Consider the following 22,920-nt stretch of genomic DNA (forward strand, 5'->3'; position numbering starts at 1 on the left):
CCAGTGTTCCTTTCATTTAAGTTGGGAAGTTTTGATAGTTTATAGAACTGTAAACTTAAGAACTGTAGCTCTTTAACACTCTCAAAAGCAGTTTTAAATGTTGAGCCCTAAAACAAAAACAAAAAAAAAAACTTTTTCTCCCCCCTGGCTGTGTTGGAAATATTAAAAGGCAGTGGTGAACTCACCTGGCTGCACCTTCCCAAGAAGTTAAATTTAAATGGGAAGCTTTAAGTTTCTAGTCCTGAGTGAACTGATTGAGGAAGGAAACGTGGCATTTTTTAAAAATAACACTTGATATAGGTAAAGGTAAAAATTCCCCTCGCACATAGGTGCTAGTCGTTCCCGACTCTAGGGGGTGGTGCTCATCTCCGTTTCGAAGCCGAAGAGCCAGCGCTGTCCGAAGACGTCTCCATGGTCGTGTGGCCAGCAGGACTCAACGCCGAAGGCGCATGGAATGCTGTTACCTCCCCATCAAAGGTGGTTCCTATTTTTCTACTTGCATTTTTGACGTGCTTTCGAACTGCTAGGTTGGCGGAAGCTGGGACAAGTCACGGGAGCTCACTCCGTTACGCGGTGCTGGGGATTCGAACCGCCCACCTTTCTGATCAACCAGCTCAGCGTCTTAGCCATTGAGCCATCCTACAGCACTCGATATCAATGCTATCAAACGCCTGAATCGTTTCCCCTGTGGCCTTAATAGCCTTTTCCTCGAAAAATAAAATATACTTGCCTTTCCACAGTGGACCTCAAGGCGTTTAGCAAACTTCTGGGCTGCTCTCTTTAGCAAAACCTCCGCGGTCCGAGGCAGTCTATCTGTCCATGTGAAAGCAACTAGCATCCAGGACAACTAGGATGGGCCTCAGCTTGGGGGAAGGCCAATGTACAGCGATGGCAAGGAAGTGGGAGATACATTTATGCACATTTTATGGATGGGGCATTAATACGGTGAGGGACCACCGATGGGCCAACTTTTTCCCCGCGTCAGAAATTGTCTCTTGCCTTCCCTTTTGCACAAATGCATTTGTTCTTATCTCCCAGCAGCTGTGTGTTCAGGACCGTTGTGTACCACTAAAGCTTGTTGTGGACTGCCGGCTGACACCGAGTACACAATGCATTGAACAAAAAGATCTCTGTAACGGATGCCACCGACGACAGCTGCCAATCTGACTCAAGGAAACGGCGTTTTGGTGACCTTCTTAGTCATCTTTTTGGGAAAGCAAGACTTCACATCTTCACCCCTGTTGCACAAGCCAAAGGCAGTGTGTGTGTGTGTGTGTGTGTGTGTGTGTGTGTGTGTGTTTCAGAACTACGCAACCGCCCACGCAACGCTTCCACCGGCTTTGCATACAACTGGAGACACAACAGCTGGCCCGCTCAAAAGTGAAACCCAACTCACACCCCGGCTTAGCTGTGGAACGGAAGCGACCCGTCATCGCAAGGGACCCCCCAAGCGAACCTCATTGGCTGCAGGCAGTCTATCCCGAACCCAGAGCAAAGCCAGCGAATGCAACAGGGCAAACGATTTATTACAATTTTCTTTTTACAATTTTCTTTTTTTAAAAAAACTAATGATTTCAGGCGTATAAAATACTGAACATCGACCCTTTAAGAAGACGATTTCGTTGAAAAATATCAGTAGTGTTGAAAACCGCAAGTGGAAAACCGGTTTAAATCACGAGGGGTTTTTTTTTCTTTCAAACAAGGCCACTTTAAGGGGTGTAGTGGACCTCAACTCCCAGAATTCCCCAGGCTGGCTTGGGAATTCTGGGAGTTGAAGTCCACACCCCTTAAAGTGACCATGCCTGAAAACACCCCTAGCAGGAAAATAGCTCTTTAAGGCACTTTCTTATTATTGCAATAATTCCATCAAATATCAATCATCTCTAGTTTAAATTCAGAAAAAGCAAATGGTTTATCCCATTGTTTTAACGCTAGTGTAGCCTTCTGTAAATTGCTATCCTCTGGGCTTGAAAGATTATAGTCCCTATCGCCCCCCACTGTCCATTGTTTGCAGTTTACGTTTTATTACAAAACATTCTACCCTGAAAAATCAAAATTCTGAGAATTAGGAAAGGGCACCACCTGGTGGTAAAGTTACATTTCTCTTACCCCCCCCCCCCCCGCACTTGCCCCAAGTCAGTTTTAGCAACTGTTCTGACACCAAATCAAAACCAGATTGCAAAATAAATCTCTGATCTGGAGGAGAATTATGCTGGTTTGTATTGGAGGGGCACCAGCAAAATTAGCAACATTTAGTTTGCTTAAAGATAAAGGTTCCCCTGGCACACATGTGCTAGTCGTTCCTGACTCTAGAGGGCGCTGCTCATCTCCGTTTCAAAGCCGAAGAGCCAGCGCTATCCGAAGACGTCTCCGTGGTCATGTGGCCGGCGTGACTCAACACCGAAGGCGCATGGAACGCTGTTCCCTTCCCACCAAAGGGGGTCCCTATTTTTCTACTTGCATTTTTTACGTGCTTTCGAACTGCTCGGTTGGCAGAAGCTGGGGCAAGTCACGGGAGCTCACCCCGTTACGTGGTGCTGGGGATTCGAACCACCGAACTGCTTAGAGGTACAATTTTTTGAACACAGCCCAATCTCCACGGGCGAAAACCACCCTGAGTTTTTTCCATACCCAAAAGGAGCAAAAAAAATCTCAGAACCTATATTGGTCCACAGCTAAACATCGATAAACCTGCTCAGTTTGCTTAATTTTATCCCCAAACTGAATTTCTGGAAGTAGCTGTCTTGCAGGCTGTATATGTATATTTTTTACCTGGATTTGAACGGCAGGCAACTCTGCTTGATAGGTTGTTTAAATAATTCCCGAAGGGGGAAACTGAGGCACACAGCAAAGTTGTTCCTTGACCGGGAAGGTAGAAAAAGAAGTGACAAATATTTCCCTCTACCTGATTGAAACGTTCCAGAGGCCAATCGTAGCCGGTGGAACTCCGCGCCACGAGGTGCGGTGAATGAATGCCCTCTCCGGCGGCTCAATTAAGAAGAATTAAATTAAATTAATACAGGAGGAGGAAGCGGCCCTCAAGCACTCCACGTTTGTTTCAATGAAGCTTACATTAGGCTCCCCACACCACGGCTCCTGACAAACAGAGAATGAGGCCACTTCCTGGGTGGGGAGAAAACGTGGCTAGCTGTAATTAAGACAATTTAACGAGAAGATGAACAGCTTAGCCTGCGGTGGTCCATTAAGTACCTTATTTTTCGGAGTATAAGACGCATCGGGAGTATAAGACACACCAAGGTTTTGAAGAGGCAAATTAAAAAAAAAAAGTTTTTGCACTCTGCAAATCTCCCCAAAAACGGGCCGTTCCCCCCCCCCCCCAAAAAGGCATGAATAGCCCTTAGGACAGGGGTGTCCAAACTTGGGAACTTTAAGACTTGTGGACTTCAACTCCCAGAATTCCCCAGCCAGCCATGCTGGCTGGGGAATTCTGGGAGTTGAAGTCCACAAGTCTTAAAGTTCCCAAGTTTGGACACCCCTGCCTTAGGAGGCTTGTAGAGTGCTCCTGCGGGGGTGAGGAAAAAAATGAACAAAAAAATGCCCGTTTTTTGCCCCCCAAAAAGGGCATGGATACCTTTAGGAAGTTTATAGAGTTCTCCTGGGAGCTTGGGGGGCAAAATTGAGCAAAAAACGGTCCATTATTTGCTCATTTCTGCCCTCCCCAGCCTCCAGGAGCTCTCTGGAAGCCGCCTAAAGGCTTTGCATGGCCATTTTGGTAAAAAATTGATGTATTCGGTGTATAAGACGCATCCAGATTTTCAGCCTCTTTTTTTAAGGGAAAAAGGTGCGTCTCATACGCCGAAAAATACGGTAATTTCTTAAAATGGCTTTTTTCTCTCTCAATTCATCCCCCAGATAATTTTCACGCCATACTTTGATTTGTGCTGAGAAACGCCAGGTTAACAGGAAGGAGGGGGGGGGCGCGACCCACAGTGTCAGAAAGCTCACCCCATTAAAGAGTCATAGTCGATGTACCAGGAAACCTGGCCTTTTTGGGGCTTCACGCCGGATATCGGCCACTTCTGCGGCTCGTCCCCTGCCCGGCTGACAATAGACACAGTCTCGTGTTTGCTTTTCCCCAGTACTAAGACGGACACCTGCCTGGCTTTGTTGATAAGCGGCAGAGTGACGGTCATGCGCTGGTGAGGTTTCGTGGGGCTCTCGGCGAAGATGACGTCCTGGTCCCCCTCCAGGCCGGCCGAGTGGGGGAAGAGAGAGGCCGTATGCCCGTCGGTGCCCATGCCCAGGATGACGAGATCGAAGCTGGAGTTGGTCACCAAGGCGCTGATTTCGTTGGCGTACAGCTGCGGCCCTCCGTCCTCTTCCACGCACAGCCTCCGGTTGAGGTGCACCGGCATTGGGTGGATGTTGAAATAAGGAATGCGGATATGTTGGAGTAAATGCTGGTGCAGGTGGCCGAAATTCGATTCCAGATCGGCGAGCGGGACGCAGCGCTCGTCCACCATCCATAAGTGAGTCTGCTTCCATGGGAAGCTGTAGCAATGTCTGCTGAGTTGCCGGAACAAGGCCAAGGGGCTCGATCCACCGGAAAGCGCCAAGTGGAATTCGCCACGCCTCCGGATGGCGTCGAGCGCTGTGGTTTCCACGTCAGACGCTAGGCGGCCAATGAGGTCGTCGGCCCAGGCGGTAACCAACCGGCTCTCTCGAAAGGTGGAAAGCAGAGTCTGGAATCTGTCGGCGGTGTGTTTGCCGTCGGCGTCGATCACCTCGAGGGTGTCTCTCGCTACGAAAGCCACTTCTTTGCCCACCATCTTGAAATCCAACAGGTGCCCGTTTTCTTGGCCTCCGGGATACAGGCGGGGCGATTCGTGGCTCAGCTGATCCAGCAACGGGGACCAAAACGCCCACGAAGCCAACAGATTCTCCGTGGTGATGAAGGATTCCTTTTTCCCGTGGTAGATCGCCGAAAGAAGGAAGGAATAAGCCTCCCGCTGGGCTGCGGGGACGTAGACATAATAATCGGAGAGACTTTGTCCCCAAAGGCGCAGCTGTGGGTGATCCTGGAATTCTTTCCAGTCGCCGCGGGGCATGGCTGGCTTAAAGAGGTTGCGGCTGACTAGGATTGCGGGTGAATTCAGCTCTCCGTGCCCAATGGAGAAGATGATCTGTTTCGGCTTGCAATGGCTGTGTTCGGCCTCCCAGGCGCTCTCGGTCTGGACGCAGTGCCCCTGGTTTTTGAAGAGGACGCGGACGTAGCTGGCCCGCTCGTCGAGGAGTTTGCCGGACGTCAGGACAAACGGGACCCCTTCCCAGCGTAGATTGTCCAAGTGAACCAGTACCCCTAAAATGATAGAGAATGGGTCGCTACTGATCCATAGACGCACATCTACACCGCAGAGGTAGGATTCAGAAGGTTCTGACCAGTTCTGGAGAACTGGCAGCGGAAATTTTGAGTAGTTCGGAGAACCGGTAAATACCACCTCTGGCTGGCCCCGCCCCCATCTATTCTCTGCCTCCCGAGTCCCAGCTGATCAGGAGGAAATGGGAATTTTGCAGTATGCTTCCCCTGGAGTGTGAAGGGAATGGAGATTTTACATTATCCTTCTCCTGGAGTGGGGAGGGAATGGGGATTTTGCAGTATCCTTCCCCTGGAGTGGGGAGGGAATGGAGATTTTACATTATCCTTCTCCTGGAGTGGGGAGGGAATGGGGATTTTGCAGTATCCTTCCTCTGGAGTGGGGAGGGAATGGAGAATTTGCAGTATCCTTCCCCTGGAGTGGGGAGGGAATGGGGACTTTACAGTATCCTTCTCCTGGAGTGGGGAAGGAATGGAGATTTTACATTATCCTTTTCCTGGAGTGGGGAGGGAATGGATATTTTGCAATATCCTTCCCCTGGAGTGGGGATTTTGCAGTATCAGTATTTTTCCCCTGGAGTGGGGAGGGAATGGGGACTTTACAGTATCCTTCCCCTGGAGTGGGGAAGGAATGGGGAATTACAGTATCCTTCCCCTGGAATGAGGAGGGAATGGAGAATTTGCAGTATCCTTCCCCTGGAGGGGGGAGGGAATGGAGAATTTGCAGTATCATTCCCCTGGAGTTGGAGAGGGAATGGGGGACTTTACTGTATCCTTTTCCTGGAGTGGGGAGGGAATGGATGTTTTGCAATATCCTTCCCCTGGAGTGGGGAGGGAGTGGGGATTTTGCAGTATCCTTCCCCTGCCACGCCCACCAAGCCACACCACACCCACTAAGCCACGCCCACAGAACCAGTAGTAATCTTTTTTGAATCCCGCCAAGGCAGGGTGGGAGTTATAGATTAGCCTCCAAGATTAAAAACGCAGCTGATGAATCGCACCATAATTTTTCCAGGCGGAAAAAACACCTCTTCTTCTCAACTGACCCCAAGCCCTCCAAACGGGTGCTAACTACAAGCCCCATCATCCCCAAGCAACAAATCCATTCGCTGCCTATCAAGGACTGTACTTAGGTCTCAACAGGGCCTGTCTGAATAGGGGGAAATCCCAGTCCCATCCCTATATTGTACTTCCTTCTAACTTTAATCTTTTTTGTCAAGATTCCCAAATGATACAGTTGCACCTGGATTTCCCCCCTAGCAAATCAACAACCATTGAACTGTTCTGAAGATTGCCTTTCCGCTTATTTTTTCCTCCTCTTCCTTCGGCAATCCAAAATCCTTCAAGAAAAGTGGGTAACTTTTCTTTTTTTGGGGGGGGTAACAATTGAACCTTGGGAAGGAGTCAAAATGTGTTCTTCCCGTGAGGAAGAGGTTGAGTTTATGAAAACTCAAAAGATGTTGGCATAAGTCTGTGATGGCAAACCTATGACACGCCTGTCGGAAGTGGCAGGTAGAGCCATCTCTCCGGGCACGGCAGCCATCGCCTGTTTGTCATCCGGCACAAATATGCGCGGCGGCCAGCTGGTCTTCAGGCGTGCCAGAAACGGGAACAGCAGCTCTTGGGTGCCAGGAAGCTGAGCTTCTGGATTCTGGCACATGGATGTGCACCAGACAGCTGGTCTTTGCGCACACATTTGCGCCAGAAACCGTAAGACCAGGTGAACGGCGTATATGTGCATACTAGAAACTGGAAGCTCAGATTCCCAGTGCATGCATGCGTGAAATGCTCTTCCGGTTTCCGGCGCTCTCCCATGCATGCTCTCCCGTTTCGGCACTTGGTGCTGAAAAGGTTCGCCCACACTGCCATAAGATAAGGCCTGGAGGGAGAGTCCAGTTCCAAATTCCCACTTGTCTCCAACCATCCTGCAGCCAGGATGCTCCGTGGGCAACTGGCGAACTGATCAGGAACTTCGCACCTACCTTATAAGGTTGTAGTGAGGCTCGAGGAAATTCTGGCCCTTGCTAACGTCTGCATAGTACATAAACTTGTTTTTCCATCCCCCCTGCTGGCATTCTAAAAATAAGAGGACGGACGGACGGACACTCCTTGGGTGTCAAGATTTACCTGCAAATGTTGGCGTCTGGGTGAAATAGTCCTGCCCCTTTTGAAGGTCCTCCCTCACGTGGGCGCCGTACGCCTCGTACTGGCCAATCACGGTGCTGGTTTTTTCCAAGCTTTGCAAGCAGGAGAAAGCCTCGAGCTTCTTCTGGAGGACTTCTTCCGAGTTGGTGAGGCTAGCTGGCAGCTCCATGGCGAGCGACATCAGGATTTCGGTCAGATGGTTCTGGTGGATGTCGCGGAGGACCCCGTACTGCTCGTAAAACTCCGTGCGATCTGGGGCGAAGAAGGAAACGCAGCAGCCATGAGCCCAAATTATGCCGCGATGAATCAATGAATCTATCGATTAACCTGCGTAATTAAACGCTTCCCGCGCTTCGGCGACTGTTGGCAAAATTATTCGACCCGCACAGCAGGCGCACAGCAGGCGCACAGCCCTTCCCCAGCTGTCTTCTCGGATGGTTTTTTGGCCTCTGCACCAGGGGTGGGATTCAGTCGGTTCGTACCAGTTTGGGTGAACCGGTAGTTCCGGTGATCAATTGGCTCCGCCCACCCACCCCTGCTCTATTCCGTCCTATAGTTCCTCTGTTTGAAGCCCAGCTGATCGGCGCAGCAGAGCGGATTGGCGCTTCTCAGCTGTTTTACTCACCAGGGCTGTGGGAAAAGGTACGATTTAGTGTCGACTTCAAATGCAATGTGCGCCCAGGGAACCGGTTGTTAACACCGGTTGAATCCAGAGGTGGGTTCCGGCTGCCGCTACTGCCGGTTTGCTCAGGGACGTGCAGCGCATGCTTCATGCATGCTGCGCGCACATGCGCAGTGCAACAAAAATTGCTCTGTGCATATGCAGGAGACAAAAACAAGATGGCGCCGCAGGGAGGACTATGGCGCCGCCTATGGAGCCAAGAGAACCGGTTCGGGGGCATGGCAGGCTTGGGTCACTGCTGCAACCCAGGCCTCCAAGTTAAACACACCGGTAGGAGCCCACCTCTGGTTGAATCCTACCATTGCTCTCCACCCTAGCGTGGGATCACATTGTGGCCTCCTGTTCAAAGGACTACAGTACCTGGGCCTATCCCTGCTTAGCCTTTGGGAACCCCAAAGGTCATCTAGCTCAGGAAAGACTGAGAAACGAGTCAGGGGAGTTCGTGGCAACTGGTGCTGCAGTGACCTTCAGAAAAGGAACAAAAAAAAAAAATCACTTTTGCTTAGACTGCCTCGTACTGCACCAGGAAGAGAAAAAGGTGCTTTTTGCTCAACCAATTTTCCAACTCAAAGAAAAAGGAAAAATAATTAAGGGACGTACCGCAAGCAAACGCACAGCCCATTTCCCTGTCCTTCAAGAAACAAGCCCTTGCACGAGCAAAACCAGTGTGCAACGCACCAAGAATTTCCTCCTCGTTCCTCAGCCAGGAAAAACAAAACAAAACACCACCCTGAAATTTGCCAAGCTTAAAATGATTATTTTAGGAAATGGACGATTGTTGCTTTTAATAACTTAATGTGTTGCTGGCAGCGTGCGCAGCTCGGATGCATTTCTGAGGCTGCAAAAAAAAAGGAAGCTCACACCAGGTGAGTGATGAACGTGGGAAGACAGCAGCGTTGTGCGTTTTACCCACAACAGTGACTTTACGAGGTTTCCCAAGCTATCTCTCTGTGGACAACTTTCCGTGTGCACAACGAAGGCACTTGATCATTCAGCCGCGGCTCTTCCTGTGCAATTAAGGTGAAGTCACTAGGCCTCATGGTTTTTAATAAAGGGCTGATTTCCACAATCACACAGGAAATCCTCTCACGGGACTCAGGCCCCTGGCATTCCAGTCGATCGTGGAAAGAAACCGGCATGCATAAAATCAAAAGGCAATCAAATAAAACCCGGGATTTGTTTTCACAGTTCTGTCGTCTGGGAGTTTGGGGACTGCTAAGAAAGCAGCTCTGGATTGACAGAATTTTTTTTTTAAAGGGTTTAATGGGTAGCCCAAATGGAGGTAGCCACTGCATTTTTCGGAGTATAAGATGCAATTTTCCCTCCTAAAAGAAGGTGCGTCTTATATTCACTGAATGTCGCTCCATCCACCCTTCGGCCTCTGCCTCCCAGCAATTCACCTCCTTGCAGCAAACAGCAAACAGCCTGCTTCTGTTTTGGCTTCAGCACAGCTTGATTAGCACAAGCAGCTGATTGTCGGTTGGATCGGCCTCGTAACCACCAGCTGTTTAGGCTGTAGGGATTGCCATTGCCTATTGCCGCTTCCGCACGCCCTGTTTTCGGCCCATTCTGATCCCCGCTGCCCAGAACGGCTGGAAAATGGGGAGCGCGAAGGCTGAAAACGGGGCGGGTGGAGGCTGAAAACAGGATGAGGAGGCCGAAAATGGCCCGCGGAGGCAGCAATAGGCTATGGCTAGGATGGGAACCTGTGGCACGCGGAGCCATTTGTCAAGGCATGTGAGGCGTTGCCCTGTCAGCTGGCCAGCACGCATGAGCGCGCTGGCCAACTGAGTTCCCTGAAGCCTCCGGAGCACAAAAAAACGGCCCTATGGGCAAACCGGAAGTACGGGAACGGACTTCCGGTTTGCTCATAGGGTCGGTTTAAGCCCTCCGGAGGCTTCAGGGACCTTCAGGAGGCTTCCCTGAAGCCTCCAGAGGACTAAAAATGACCCAACGAGCAAACCAGAAGTCCGGTTTGCTCATAGGGTCGTTTTTTGCCCTCCGGAGGCTTCAGGGAAGTCTCCTGAAGGTCTCTGAAGCCTCCGGGGGGGGGGCAGGGAAGGCTGTTTTCACCCTCCCCAGGCTCCTCTAAAGCCTTTGGGGGGTGAAAAAAGCATGCAAAAATGGGGGTTGCACCTCTCATGCGTGCATGTGCACTGGGGGGGGGGGTATTGCACATTGCATTATGGGTGCGGCACACCCACGCACAACCCCCCTGCGCTGCCCCCCCTTATGGCACACAAGCCAAAAAAGGTTCGCCATCACTGGGCTATGGCAATCCCTGCAGGCTGAAACAGCTGATGGTCGGGAGGCTGATCCAACTGACAATCAGCTGCTTGTGCTAATCAGGCTGTGCTGAAATTGAAACTGAAACCAGGAGGCAAATTGCTGGGAGGCAGAGGCAGTTTTCTTTTTCTTGTGCTAATCTGGCTAAACTGAAACAGGCTGTTTACTGTTTGCTGCAAGGAGGCAAATTGCTGGGAGGCAGAGGCAGATTTTTTTTCTTGCTTTCCTCCCCAAAAGGTAGGTGCATCATATACTTCGGCGCATCTTATACTCCCAAAAAAGCAAGGTAACTTAAACGGTAAAAAAAAAGAAATTAAGTTGAAAATGTAAAGGAACTTTGGTGTGGAACGGGCCAAAGCGTCTGGGGGAAAAAAAAATTGGAAATCAGGATTGCTTGTGGAGAATTCATTGACATTAATAATAAAATCATAAGTCTACCTCCCACTGATTCTTCCTCCCAACCCAAATTGACACTGACGTACTTTTGACATCCACAGTCTCTTTCAGAACAATTTCCACGCGTTCCACGTGATGTTGGTTCCAGAGTGGGTCCAGTTTTTCTCGGTTTTGCTTCCGGAAGGGTAAAATGTGAGCCACTGCCTTCAAGAGGGGGAGAAGAAGGGGAAAATTTGCAGGAAACCCTCATATTTTGGGGGGGAAATAACAGACCAGAGTCCCTTCTCTCTTCTACTACTTGCCAACAAACTGTGCCAAAGTTCAGAAAGACCCAGCTGCGATCAATTTAGCGATTCAATTAAATCGAAGATCTAATCCAATCCTCAATTAAATCGAAGATCTAATCGAATCCTCAATCAAATCAAAGATTTAATCAAATCAGACACTCAATTTGTGATTATAATAATAATAATAATAATTGTGGCCTTGATAATAAAAGTTGCATTTTGCATAATCCATAATGAAATCTGGGAAGCAAAGTTAGCAGTGGGGTTTCATAATTCCCCCGTTGTACCCTGTTTCCCTGAAAATAAGACCTCTCCCTGATAATAAGACCAATCGGGCTTTTGAGCGCATGCACTAAAATAATAAGACCAATCGGGCTTTTGAGCGCATGCACTCCCCTGAAAATAATCCCTCCCTGAAAATATTGCAACAAGTGACCATGCTCGCCGTCTCCAGCACCTCAAAAATAATAAGAACACCCTCTCCACCCCCAAATAAGGCCAAACGCTTATTTCGGTGGTAAAAAAAAAAAAAATACCCTGTCTTATTTTCGGGGAAACACGGTATCTAATTGGATCCTGATTAGTTATGACAGTATTGATGAATCTTTTCGACACTGAGTGCAGAAATTGGAGCCTGCTGTGGTGGTGGTGGGGAGGCGGGGGAGGACCGGAAATCAGAAGAGCATTTTCCCCAGTGCGCATGTGCACACCGGAAAGCTGAGCTTCTGGTTTCCGGCGTGCGCACGTGCGCCAGTTTCTTCCAGTTTCTGGCATGCCTGTGTGCACGAAGACCAAGCTGTCTGGTGCGCACGCGTGCGCCGGAAACCCGGAAGCTCAGCTTCCCGGCATACGCATGCTCTTCCGGTTTCCAGCACTCCTGCATGCGCGAAGACCAGCTGGCTGGTGTCCATGTCTGTGCCGGAATCCGGAAGAGCAACAGGCAACGGCTGGCGTGACCGTAGAGATGGCATTCTGCATGCCACTTCCGGCGCATGTGCCATAAATTCGGAGTTAGGAGCTCTGTTCAAATATTCGGGAAGCTAAGTTTCTCTATCAGAGGTAATCCTCCAATTGAGCCCTGTCACTGCATTTATTTTGGTTTGCTAGCTGTGCTGAAGATTTACTGCGCAGGTCACAGTTCTTATCTGACAATGATTTATTGCGCATGCACTTACACATCCCTCCTTAACTTTCTCTTCTGATCTTCTGTTCGCCTGCCGAAGGAAGCAGGCACATACCTTTGCCGAAGGAAGCAGGCACATAGCTTTGTCAAGATGTAATTAATTCAGTTTGTATTTTGCTTTCTTTTATATTAAAAATGTTTTTATTAGATCTTGCTTCGGGTTTATTTTTTGCTTACTCGGAAGTACACTGCCAGGGAAAGCCACGATCCATCATTATTAATTACAAAGGTTTAAATTATATTCCTTAACAAGCCCAACGTTTCTGGGGTTAAGTGAGATGTTCGTGAAATGAGTTTTGTCCCATTTTACGACTTTTATTGCCGCAGGGGTTAAGTGAACCCATGCAAGCTAGTCACACCGTGACTTTAAGTGAATTGGGCTTCCCCCGTTGACTTTGCTTGTCCGAAGGTTGCAAAAGGGGAATTGCGTGATCCCGGGAGACTGCGACCGTTGTAAATATGAGTCAATTGCCAAGTGCCCGAATCTTGGATCGCGTGACCATAGGGATGCGACAATGGTCATCAGTGTGAAAAATGCTCGTAGATATGAATTAGTTCGCAAGCATCTGAATTTTAATCACACAATCCTGGGGATGCTACAACCGTAACTGAAAAATAAGTCGCTTTTCTCAGTTCTGTTGTCTCTGTTAACAAAAATAAAACGTGTTTGGAGAAAAGAGAAAACTCTCTGAATTATTCAGAAAATGTCAGGCCTTTGTAACGTTTTTCCATATCTATACTCAATAAACCTCTCCTTTTCATCCTAAATGCACTCTGCACATACTCAGAGGCCCAGCTTTCTTCAGCAGTGGAAACCTCTGTTTGTGGCCCCTCCTGAAAGCCAAATTATCCAATTTCCAGGCAAGATCTTTGTCTCTAACACCCTACAGCAGGGGGCTCCAAACTTGGCCACTTTAAGCCTGGGGGACTTCAACTCCCAGAATTCCCCTCCCAGCAAAGCTGAAGTTGAGTCCTCCAGGCTTAAAGTGGCCAAGCTTGGAGACCCTCCCAACAAAGCTGGCTGGGGAATTCTGGGAGTTGAAGTCCTCTAGGCTTAAAGTTGCCAAGGTTGGAGCCCCCTGCCCTAAAGGAACATCCTTTCATCCCCGCCTGCTGAGTTTCCCTGCCTTGCAGAACAATGGACCCTCCTCAAATCAGCAGGGGCGGGGGGGGGGGGGAGAGAAAGGGGAAGGGGGAACATTGGAGGAAGAGAGGAGTGAAAATTGCACGCTTCACTGCCAACTTATCAAATTAAAAGCCTTGTGCGGGGAAATTTTGGAACTTGGCAGCCAAGCAGAGATGGGAGGCCGAGACGAGGAAAAAAAAGAAACCCGCTTACTCAACAAAACAGTAGCGACAACCTTGGGATTCCTGGCAGGGTGGTTCGGTTTCCCAATCTGTCTTTTTGCACACTCACTCCCCCGCACAACAACTGCAGTGGCTTAGCTCGCAAGCGTGGGGAGATAACCCCGAATGAAATAAAACCACTGTCATTTTTCTACTTTAAAGGTAAAGGTTCCCCTCGGACATATGTGCTAGTCGTTCCCGACTCTAGGGGGGGGGGGGAGGGGGCGGTGCTCATCTCCGTTTTAAAGCCGAAGAGCTGGCCCTGTCCGAAGACGTCTCTGTGGTCATGTGGCCGGCATGACTCAACGCCGAAGGCACACGGGACGCTGTTCGCTTCCCACCAAAGGTGGTGCCTATTTTTCTACTTGCGTTTTTTAACGTGCTTTCAAACTGCTAGGTTGGCAGAAGCTGGGACAAGTTAACGGGAGCTCACTCCATTACGCGGCGCTAGGGATTCGAACCGCCAACCTTTCTGATTGACAAGCGTCTAAGCCACTGAGCTGATGGGCGTTAACTCCCAACGACTCTAATGATCTCGGCCAGAGTCGCTCCTCTTAAAAAGTGACAACCCAGCTGTTGCTTGTGTTCCCTGCCAATCAAACCAGGACCTCACCTCTCTTCCACCCAGATGTTGGGGTGGATCCTTTAAACCCCATTCAGATTCTCCTCACCTGCTTCCCCAGGTAATGATCCACCCGGTAAATCTCCTCTTCGCGGAAGACCGTGGCGAGCTCCTCCGCCAGCCGTTGCGCAGACAACAAATCGTGGCCAAAAGGTTTCTCCAGCACCACGCGCAACCACGCGCCGGGGGGCGGCCTGCAGCTGCTGTTGATGTGCCGGGCAATTTCGGTGTAGGCGAACGGCGGCACGGACATATAAAAGATACGTCCGGTTTCCATCAGCTCCTCCTGAGCAAGGCTGGTTTGAATGCCCTGGTTGAGCCTGGCGTAGTCTTCCTCGCCTTTGAGTTGGTGGTACTCCGTTAATTTCAAGAACTGGTCCTTTAGCACCGCGCATCGGTTGGGGGGCACCTCCGCCGAGCAGGCCAGGTTTTTCAAGGGATCGTACATCAGCTTCCGCCCCATGTCAGGCTCCTTCTGTCCGGCCCCATAGAAAGTGAATGTGTGGCCATTCGTCACTTCGTCCACGTAAAGCTGGAACAAGCTTTGCCACAGGTATTTTTTGGCCAAATCTCCAGTGGCGCCCAGCAGGACGACAGAAATGTGGCCCCGAGATTCCCTGGTTTCAGTGGGGAAAATGCCCCACAGCAAAAGTACGACAACGGTCTCTTTAAAAAGCATCTTCAATGCAGGCTGGAAAGAAAGAGAGGAATGGAACATGAGGTCTTTTTCAAAAGTCAGGGGGAAAAAAACATAGAATTTGCGTCTTTGGCCCGTAAGGCTTCGGCCTGTTTCAATATTAACTTTGTACCCTGTGAGGCAACTCTACGATTTCACATCGCTGGCTCGGAGTGAAGATAGGTTTGAGCAAAAAGCATTCGTGGCAAGCGTGTTTTGTAGGCGAACGGGTTTCTTGGTGCAAAAAAGAATGCTCGCCGCACTCGCAAACTCTTTTAGGAAGGCACAAAGCAGGATTATCACTGCTTCGCTGCTTATATTCCCTTTTTTAAAAAAAAATAAAATAAAATTTGCATACAGGTAATCCTCAACTTACGACCACAACCGAGCCCAAGATTTCTGTCGCTAAACGGGGCTGCTCAGTGAGTTTTGCCCCATTTTTAAAACCTTGCCCCAATTGTTAAGTAAATCATCACCATTGTTAACTGAGTAACTTGGTTGTTAAGTGAATCTAGCTTGCCCATGGACTTGGTTGATTAGATGGTCGCAAAAGGGGATCACGTAACCCCGGGACACTGCGACCGTCATAAATACGAGTCGGTTGCCAAACATCTGCATTTTTATCATGTGACCATGGGGATGCTGCAAGGGTTGTAAGTAGGGGTTGTATTCACTTACTTCCCCTACCGGTTCGAATGAAACGGTTCAAACCGTCTGAATCCTACCTCTGATTGTCAATGTAGAAGTGTCCTAAGTCACTTTTTTCAGTGCCATTGTAACTTCGGTCACTAAATGACCTGCTGTAAGTGGAGGACTACGTACCTCTACAGTACAGGTAGACAATGGCATGGATGCGATGTAGGGAATAAAAGGCAGGATCGTATCTTACTAGCTGTTCTAACTGAGGCTTCCCGAGAGCATGAAGCAGACTCCTGGTCCCGACAAAAAACCCTTTTATTCATTGACTGAATTCTGCTCATTCACATCCACCAAAGTCTTTCAAGGGAGGATTTACAGTCACAGACCTTATCTGGCTTGGAGAGCTGCCAGACCGAGATCTGCAGAACTTGGCAAAGAGCCTCGGAGAGTCACGAACCAATTAAGTGAACTAATTGCCTCCTGCAAACTCCACTCCCCTTTCGCTCCTCTTTTATTTCCTCTGGGAGGGGACATTCATCGTCCACCTGTGGCCTCACTCCCAAGTCCACCCCTGTTCTTTAGCTGTTCCCTTCTCCTGGCAGCTCTGCGCATGCGCACACTGGGAACAGGCTCCAGCTGTTCTTCTGCCTCACTGATGTCTGACTCCGAAGGCAGCTGATAACTGGCATACGGCCCTGGCCCTTTCTCTGCCTCCGACACAGAGCCCTCCTCAGAGCCTTCCCCAGACTCCAGGACTGGCCCATCTTCCTCCCCAACGTCCTCACTGTCCGAATCTGCTACCAGCTCTGCTGGTGGGCCACAACACTAGCTAAGGTGCAAACTTAATTTGTTGCATATCCGGGATCTTGCCAACACCTCTACTGAGGCTCAATCAAAGCCTCTCCTTCCTGTAGCTGTATATTATATATATTTTGAATTGGCGTAAGGGGCAGGTTTATCAGCCTTACAGAGAAACTGGCAATTAATACTTCCCTGTTTGACAACTTGGTTTTCCAGTGAAGATAAAATACTTTCGACACTCCAACGGTTAGTAAAACAAACAAAAGACCCATAGATTAGAAAAAATAAATCAGTATTTCCTGGTGCAGAAGCCGCCGTCCCGGAAGGCCAAGAAAAGAAATAGATTAAATAGCTGTTAGAGAGTCCAGTCGCACCCACACATTTAACTCAGTAAAAAAAACTCACTAGCTACCTTGGAAAAGAGGCTCTCTTTCCCCGAAAATAAGCCCTTCCCGGATAATAAGCCCAATCGGGCTTTTGAGCACATGCCCTAAAATAAGCCCTCCCTGAAAATATTGCAACACAGCAGCAGCCAATGAGGTGACCATGCTCGCCGCCTCCTGCACCTCAAAAATAATAAGATCTCCCCCAAAATAAGCCCGAGCCCTTATTTCGGGGGTCAAAAGAAAATAAGACCCTGTCTTATTTTTGGGGAAACATGGTAGTTCAATTAGGGGTCCCCAATTCCCGGTTGGGGGATTGGTACCAGTCCATAGCCCATCGGGAACAGGGCTGCACAAGCATCTGTGCGAGCCCACTGAAACCTGTTTTGCGCAAAACCAACACACAAAACCATCCGCTCTGCCAGTGCTCGGAGCCAGCAAGATTGGGGGATGGCCGAGTTAGAGCGCTAAATTGAAGCTTGAGGGTGGTTGGCTTCAGCTGTGATGCAAATCTAATCCGTTGGGTTCTTTTCGCCGGCTGGCCTGGAAAATGGGTTTATTTTGAACGTAATTTTTTTTTTTTAAAAAAAAAAGTTTTGTGAAACCGGCCCATCTTTGCAACTCAGATGCTCTGCGTTTTGTTTTGTTTTCCCCATTTCAGTTGCGGAATGTGCAGAAAAGTGACTCTTACACACACACACACACACACACACGCTTCAGCACGAAAGGCAGTTTTTAAATACCATGTTGGTGCCCAACTTTTTTGCTGGCTCAGTCTAAAAGTATATAGAAATGGAATATATGTCTGTATACATGGAGTATATATGGAACATATGTATTGTATTGTATTGTATTGTATTGTATTGTATTGTATTGTATTATAGAATAGAATAAAGATTAGATTACATTACATTAGAACAGAACAGAATACAGATGAATAGAATAGAACAGAACAGAAGAATAGAACAGAACAGAATAGAATTCTTTATTGGCCAAGTGTGAGTGGAAACACAAGGAATTTGTCTTTGGTGCAAAGGTTCTTAGTGTATATAGAATAGGAATAGGAATAGGAATGGAATAGGAGAAGAGAAAGTAGAATAGAAATAGAATGGAATGGAGTGGAGTGGAGTGGAGTGGAGTGGAGTGGAGTGGAGTGGAGTGGAGTAGAGTAGAGTAGAGTAGAGTAGAGTAGAGTAGAGTAGAGTAGAGTAGAGTAGAGTAGAGTAGAATTCTTTATTGGCCAAGTGTGATTGGACACACAAGGAATTTGTCTTTGGTGCATAAACTCTCAGTGTACATAGAATAGGAATAGGAATAGAATAGAATAGAACAGAACAGAATTCTTTATTGGCCAAGTGTGATTGGACACACAAGGAATTTGTCTTTGGTGGTGCAGATGCTCTCAGTGTACATAAGGGGAATAAAATGCATTCATTAAGAATAAAAAGATACAACACTTAGTGATAATCACAGGGTACAAATAAGCAATCAGGAAACAATCAATATCAATATAAATCGTGAGGATACAAGCCACAAAGTTACAGTCCTGCAGTCATAAGTGGGAGGAGATGGGGGATAGGAACGATGATAAGATGAATAGTAATAGTAATGCAGATATAGTAAATAGTTTGACAGTGTTGTGGGAATCAGTTGTTATGTAGAGTGATGGCATTTGGGAAAAAACTGTCCTTGTGTCTAGTTGTTGTGGTGTGCAGTGCCTAATACTGTCACTTTGAGGGTAGGAATTGTATTCATTTTATATTATATTATATTAATTATATTAATTATATTAATTATATTACATTACATTACATTACTATATTATTATATTATATTATATTATATTATATTATATTATATTATATTATATTATATTATATTATATTATATTATATTATATTATATTATATTATATTATATTATATTATTATATTATTATATATTATATTATATTATATTATATTATATTATATTATATTATATTATATTATATTATATTATATTATTATACTATACTATACTATACCATACCATACCATATTGTTATACTATACTATACTATACTACATTACATTACATTATATAGTATATTATTCCGTGAAGCAACTTGCCTCCAGAGGTTGTAAATGCCCCAAAACTGGAAGTCTTTAAGACGATGTTTGATAGCCATTTGTCTGAAGCGGTGTAGGGTTGGACTAGAAGACCTCCAAGGTCTCTTCCAGCTCTGCTATTGAGATGAGATGAGATGTAGGTATGTACCAGTACGTAAGTATGTATGTATGTATGTACACACACAAACATAATGGAATAAAAAATTATTTTCCAAGATCCCTTCCAACTCTATTCTGACGGTTTGAAAAATAGTATATATAATTTTAGACTCAACCAGCAAAAGGTTGGGGACCAACATTGCCATTAAGACACGGCATTTAAAAACTGCCTTTTTTTTGCTTGCTGAAGGTTGGGAGCAACAGTTGCAAAACGGTTGCCACAAAATAAATAAATAAATACAGCTTGTTTTGGCACAAGACTCAGCTTCACCACGTTTCACAACGCCACAATATTGGAGAAGGGGGTTGGCACAGACCAGGCCGACTGCAGAATACGCCTTCAACAAAAACCCCAGTTTGCAAGAGCTGGTTTGCCCTGCAGTATCTTCGACTGGGACCTGGAGGGTGATTTTGGAAGTCTGGGGAAAAATCCGGTGGCATTTTTTTTTTTGGCTCAGACTGGAAATTTGGGCACCTTTCCCGTTTCCAGCTGAGCAGAACAACCAGTTTATTCGGTCTTGCTCAAGGCCCCCAAACCCTCATCGTGGCAAGCGCCACTTTTCTGCTGATGTTCAAATAATCCAACAGGATGTGCCAGAGGATGTCTGGTTTAATTGCTGACATATTAAATGCAATACACAAGGTGTGTTTACCCATCAAGCTTTCTGAAAGAAACCGGAATGCACACAAAAAAACACCACTTATTATTATTAATCATCGCACAGTCAGCCAGATGTTCAGTCTGGGTTTGCCATTGTTGTCTACTTCTCGAGTCCTTAACCAAGGACCTGGGATAGGCAAATCTGCAGATTTGACGGCGTTAGATATTGTCGCAGGATGGAAGCAATCCCAATTAAAGCAGCCTTCTGCAACTGACATCAAATCTGTCAATGCCTATGGCCGTGGTGGCGAGCCTATGGCATGCGTGCCACAAGTGGCACACTGAGCCATATCTGCCGGCACACGAGTCAACAACTCCAGCGCGCATGTGCATGCTGGCCAGCTGATTTTCGGCCTTCCGGAGGGTCAGGGGAGGCCGTTTTCACCCTCCCCAGGCTCCAGGAAAGCCTCCCCCGAGCCTCCGGAAGAAATACCAGGCTCAGCTTGGAGGGGAGCAGTGTGGCATGTATGTGTGGGGAGAGTTGTGCACGCATGCGCACTATGGGTGCTGGCGCATGCTCATATACCCAACAACAAAATGGTTAGTTATCACTGTCCTACAATGTTCAAGTGGTGCTCCAGTTGTTTTGGCACTGCACCCAAGGCACCTGTTACTATTGGTAGTACCCTTGCTTGCCTTTGCCACTCTCGTTCTATTTCTATGTGAAGGTCTTTATATTTTGTTATCTTCTCCAGTTCTTTCTCTTCTATTCTGCTGTATTATTAGTATTTCTTTTATTCATTTAATATGAAACTCAGTCAACTGAACATTCAAAAATGCATCACAAATACCATTGACTGGTACTGGTGGTTAGTACGGGTTGCTGCCAGCGTCCTAGGTATCAACCAAGTTGTTTCGTCTTCTTCTTCTTCTTCTTCTTCTTCTTCTTCCTCCTCCTCCTCCTCCTCCTCTTCGTCAACTGATCATTTAAAGATGTGTCACAAATACCATTGACTGGTGCTAATGGTTGATACGGTTTGCTGCCAGCGTCCTAGGGATCAACCAAGGACCTTCTTAAAATATAAGATGTTCTGAGCAGCGCAGTTTTTTGCAGTTCCGCTGGGGTTATTGCAGGAAGCGGCAGTTTCTTGATGTGCTTCATCCTTAATCGCGTGGTTTCGATGGCCAGGTTGCGATATATCGTGATATTATTATTGTTGTTATTACTAATACTACTACTTTTATTCATTAAGCATGAAACTCAGTCAAGTGAACATTTAAAGAGGTGTCACAAATTTCATTGGTGCTATCATTATTATTATTACTATTATTATACAATTGTATCACAGCGGCCAGTTGCTTCGCCAGATTTGGCATTGATTACTAGTCGAGCCCCACTCAGGGGCCTAGGACGTCGTAACATATTTTCGTAATATACGTGCGGATCCAAGCAGTGCAGCTTTTTGCATTTGACTGATGGTGATTTTGTCAAGTTTTTATATATATATAAAGAAAGCTATTATTTTTAATGTTGCCTTTGTTATTTGTGTTGCGTTTGTGCTGATAAATAAATAAAGGGAGATTAGTATAGATCTATTTCAACCTATTTAGGTCTCATCAGCTAGCCATACCTTTGTTCGATTCCCAGTAAGGGTATGGCTAGCTGATGAGATCTAAATAGGTTGAAATAGATCTATACTAGTCTCCCTTTATTTATTTATCAGCACAAACACAACATACATATATACATATACATACATACATACATACAATATTATATTTATATTATTATTTATATTTATATTAATATTATTATTATTGACAAATTTAGTGTCGAGGTGGGGGTGGGTGGGTTGTATCTACAAAGCCAGGAAAAAGGGGGGGGGCAGATCATGGATTGTCCAGACTTCCCCCCCACTCCAGGGGGGGGAAATCATGGGTTGGAAATCCAGAAGAAAAGGGGGGCACCCAACCACAGAGACCCCCCCTCTAAAATCCATACCACCACCCCATCCAACTGCCCTACCCCCCCTTCCCCCCCCTCTTCTCCTTGGCAGAGGCGCTTACAAGCCGATCTGCTGGCTGGCAAGGCGGAAGCGGGCTTGCCACTGGCTTTTTGGACCGGATCCCGACGAAGCTCAGCCGCGCAAGGTGGTTGCGTCCCTTTCTCTCCCCCCCCCCCCAACTTCCAGCAGGCGCCTTGTTTTTTGCAAAAGCGCGCAAGGGACAAATGCACGCTCGGGTTTCATTTTTGCAACCGGGAAACGTGAAAAATGCCCCCACTCCCCTCTTGGGGAGCTCATCTCTCCTTCTCCCCCCCGTCGGCCCACGCAGGAAAAGACCCACTCACCTCCCTCCCACGGGCGGCGTTGGAGAAGCCCAAAGCGGATCCGGGAAACGGGGAGACGGCGCCAACGCGGAGATTTCCTCCTCGCCTTCTCTCGGCCGGACAGCTCCGCCTCTTCTTCCCAACGGCAAGTCGGAGAGAGAGGGGGGAAAACCTTATGGTTCGCGTCGAGCCGGAGCGGCCGAATGGGAAGCGGGCGGGGGCAGCGAGTCTTCCTTGTTGCTATTTTATTCTTCTTTTACTCCGTGCATTATTATTTTTTCCCCCAGTTTTTTCAACAAAGTCTAAACTTGGGCACAACAGGAGAGCATCCTCGTAACGAGCGCGTTTAGGTAGCGTTTACGATACCCGCTTCCCAACCAGACGCACATATGGAGTTCCAAGTCCCATCATCCACCAGCACATGGGGTAAGGGGTTATGGGAATTCAATCCCGGGAGATCTGAAGGGATTATGGGATTTGAGGGAGCGCCTTCTAAATTTGTGGGAGCGCCTTCCAGTGGGAGGGAGAAAGGCCCTTAACTGTTTCCATAAAGTAAATTTTATTTATTAAATCCCAATATTATACATGTCCTTTATACTTGCCTCCTGACACTATTTCTCCAAGAAGCATTTAATAGCTCGGAGGAACTGGCATAACTAGCTGCGTTCACATTTGCTACTTGTGCAACTCTTCCTCGTTGTGGTCTAGTGCATTGTTAAGTACAGCTCTGTGGGGGGGTCAAACCATCATTTGGGTCCAGACTCCTGCTGCAAACCAAAGCTAGCCCTACAGGGAATAAGTGGACCATGTAAAGGTAGGATTTCCAGGCCTACCTTTACGTTGTGTGACAAATGGAGCATTCAGATTAACTCCTCCTTTATTTAGGGGGGAAAAAATGGTTTCCTTGCAGGACAAGCTGCAAACCAAGATTGATTTAA

General features: G+C 47.4%; 1 protein-coding gene across 2 annotated transcripts; it reads right to left on the reverse strand.

Annotated features, from left to right (window-relative positions):
* Window positions 1-3,860: 3,860 nt before the first annotated feature.
* On the reverse strand, window positions 3,861-22,374 carry H6PD (hexose-6-phosphate dehydrogenase/glucose 1-dehydrogenase). 2 transcript variants are annotated; one of them, XM_081955506.1, is made up of 5 exons: window positions 22,004-22,374; window positions 14,333-14,974; window positions 10,931-11,048; window positions 7,463-7,732; window positions 3,861-5,320 (listed from the first exon to the last, which is right to left on the reverse strand). In XM_081955506.1, exons 2-5 carry the CDS (start codon window positions 14,960-14,962, stop codon window positions 3,963-3,965), a joined length of 2,376 nt encoding a protein of 791 aa, XP_081811632.1. In that variant the 5' UTR covers window positions 14,963-14,974; window positions 22,004-22,374; the 3' UTR covers window positions 3,861-3,962. The 2 variants fall into 2 exon arrangements, with proteins under 2 accessions (XP_081811632.1, XP_081811631.1); XM_081955505.1 differs by lacking the exon at window positions 22,004-22,374 and having other exon boundaries at window positions 14,333-15,097.
* Between the last annotated feature and the right edge of the window lie 546 nt (window positions 22,375-22,920).

Source organism: Natrix helvetica (genome assembly GCF_964273705.1).
Source record: "Natrix helvetica genome assembly, chromosome: 5".
NCBI lineage: Eukaryota > Metazoa > Chordata > Lepidosauria > Squamata > Natricidae > Natrix > Natrix helvetica.

Bases quoted from the DNA above. Each gene is read 5' to 3' on its own strand.
- H6PD (XM_081955505.1), bottom strand. From the start codon at position 15,001: ATGTTCCATTCCTCTCTTTCTTTCCAGCCTGCATTGAAGATGCTTTTT. The intron at 11,049-14,332 runs GTGAGGAGAATC...CCCCTCTTGAAG, and splicing joins ATCATTACCTGGGGAAGCAG to GCAGTGGCTCACATTTTACC. The intron at 5,321-7,462 runs GTAAATCTTGAC...CTATCATTTTAG, and splicing joins CCAGACGCCAACATTTGCAG to GGGTACTGGTTCACTTGGAC.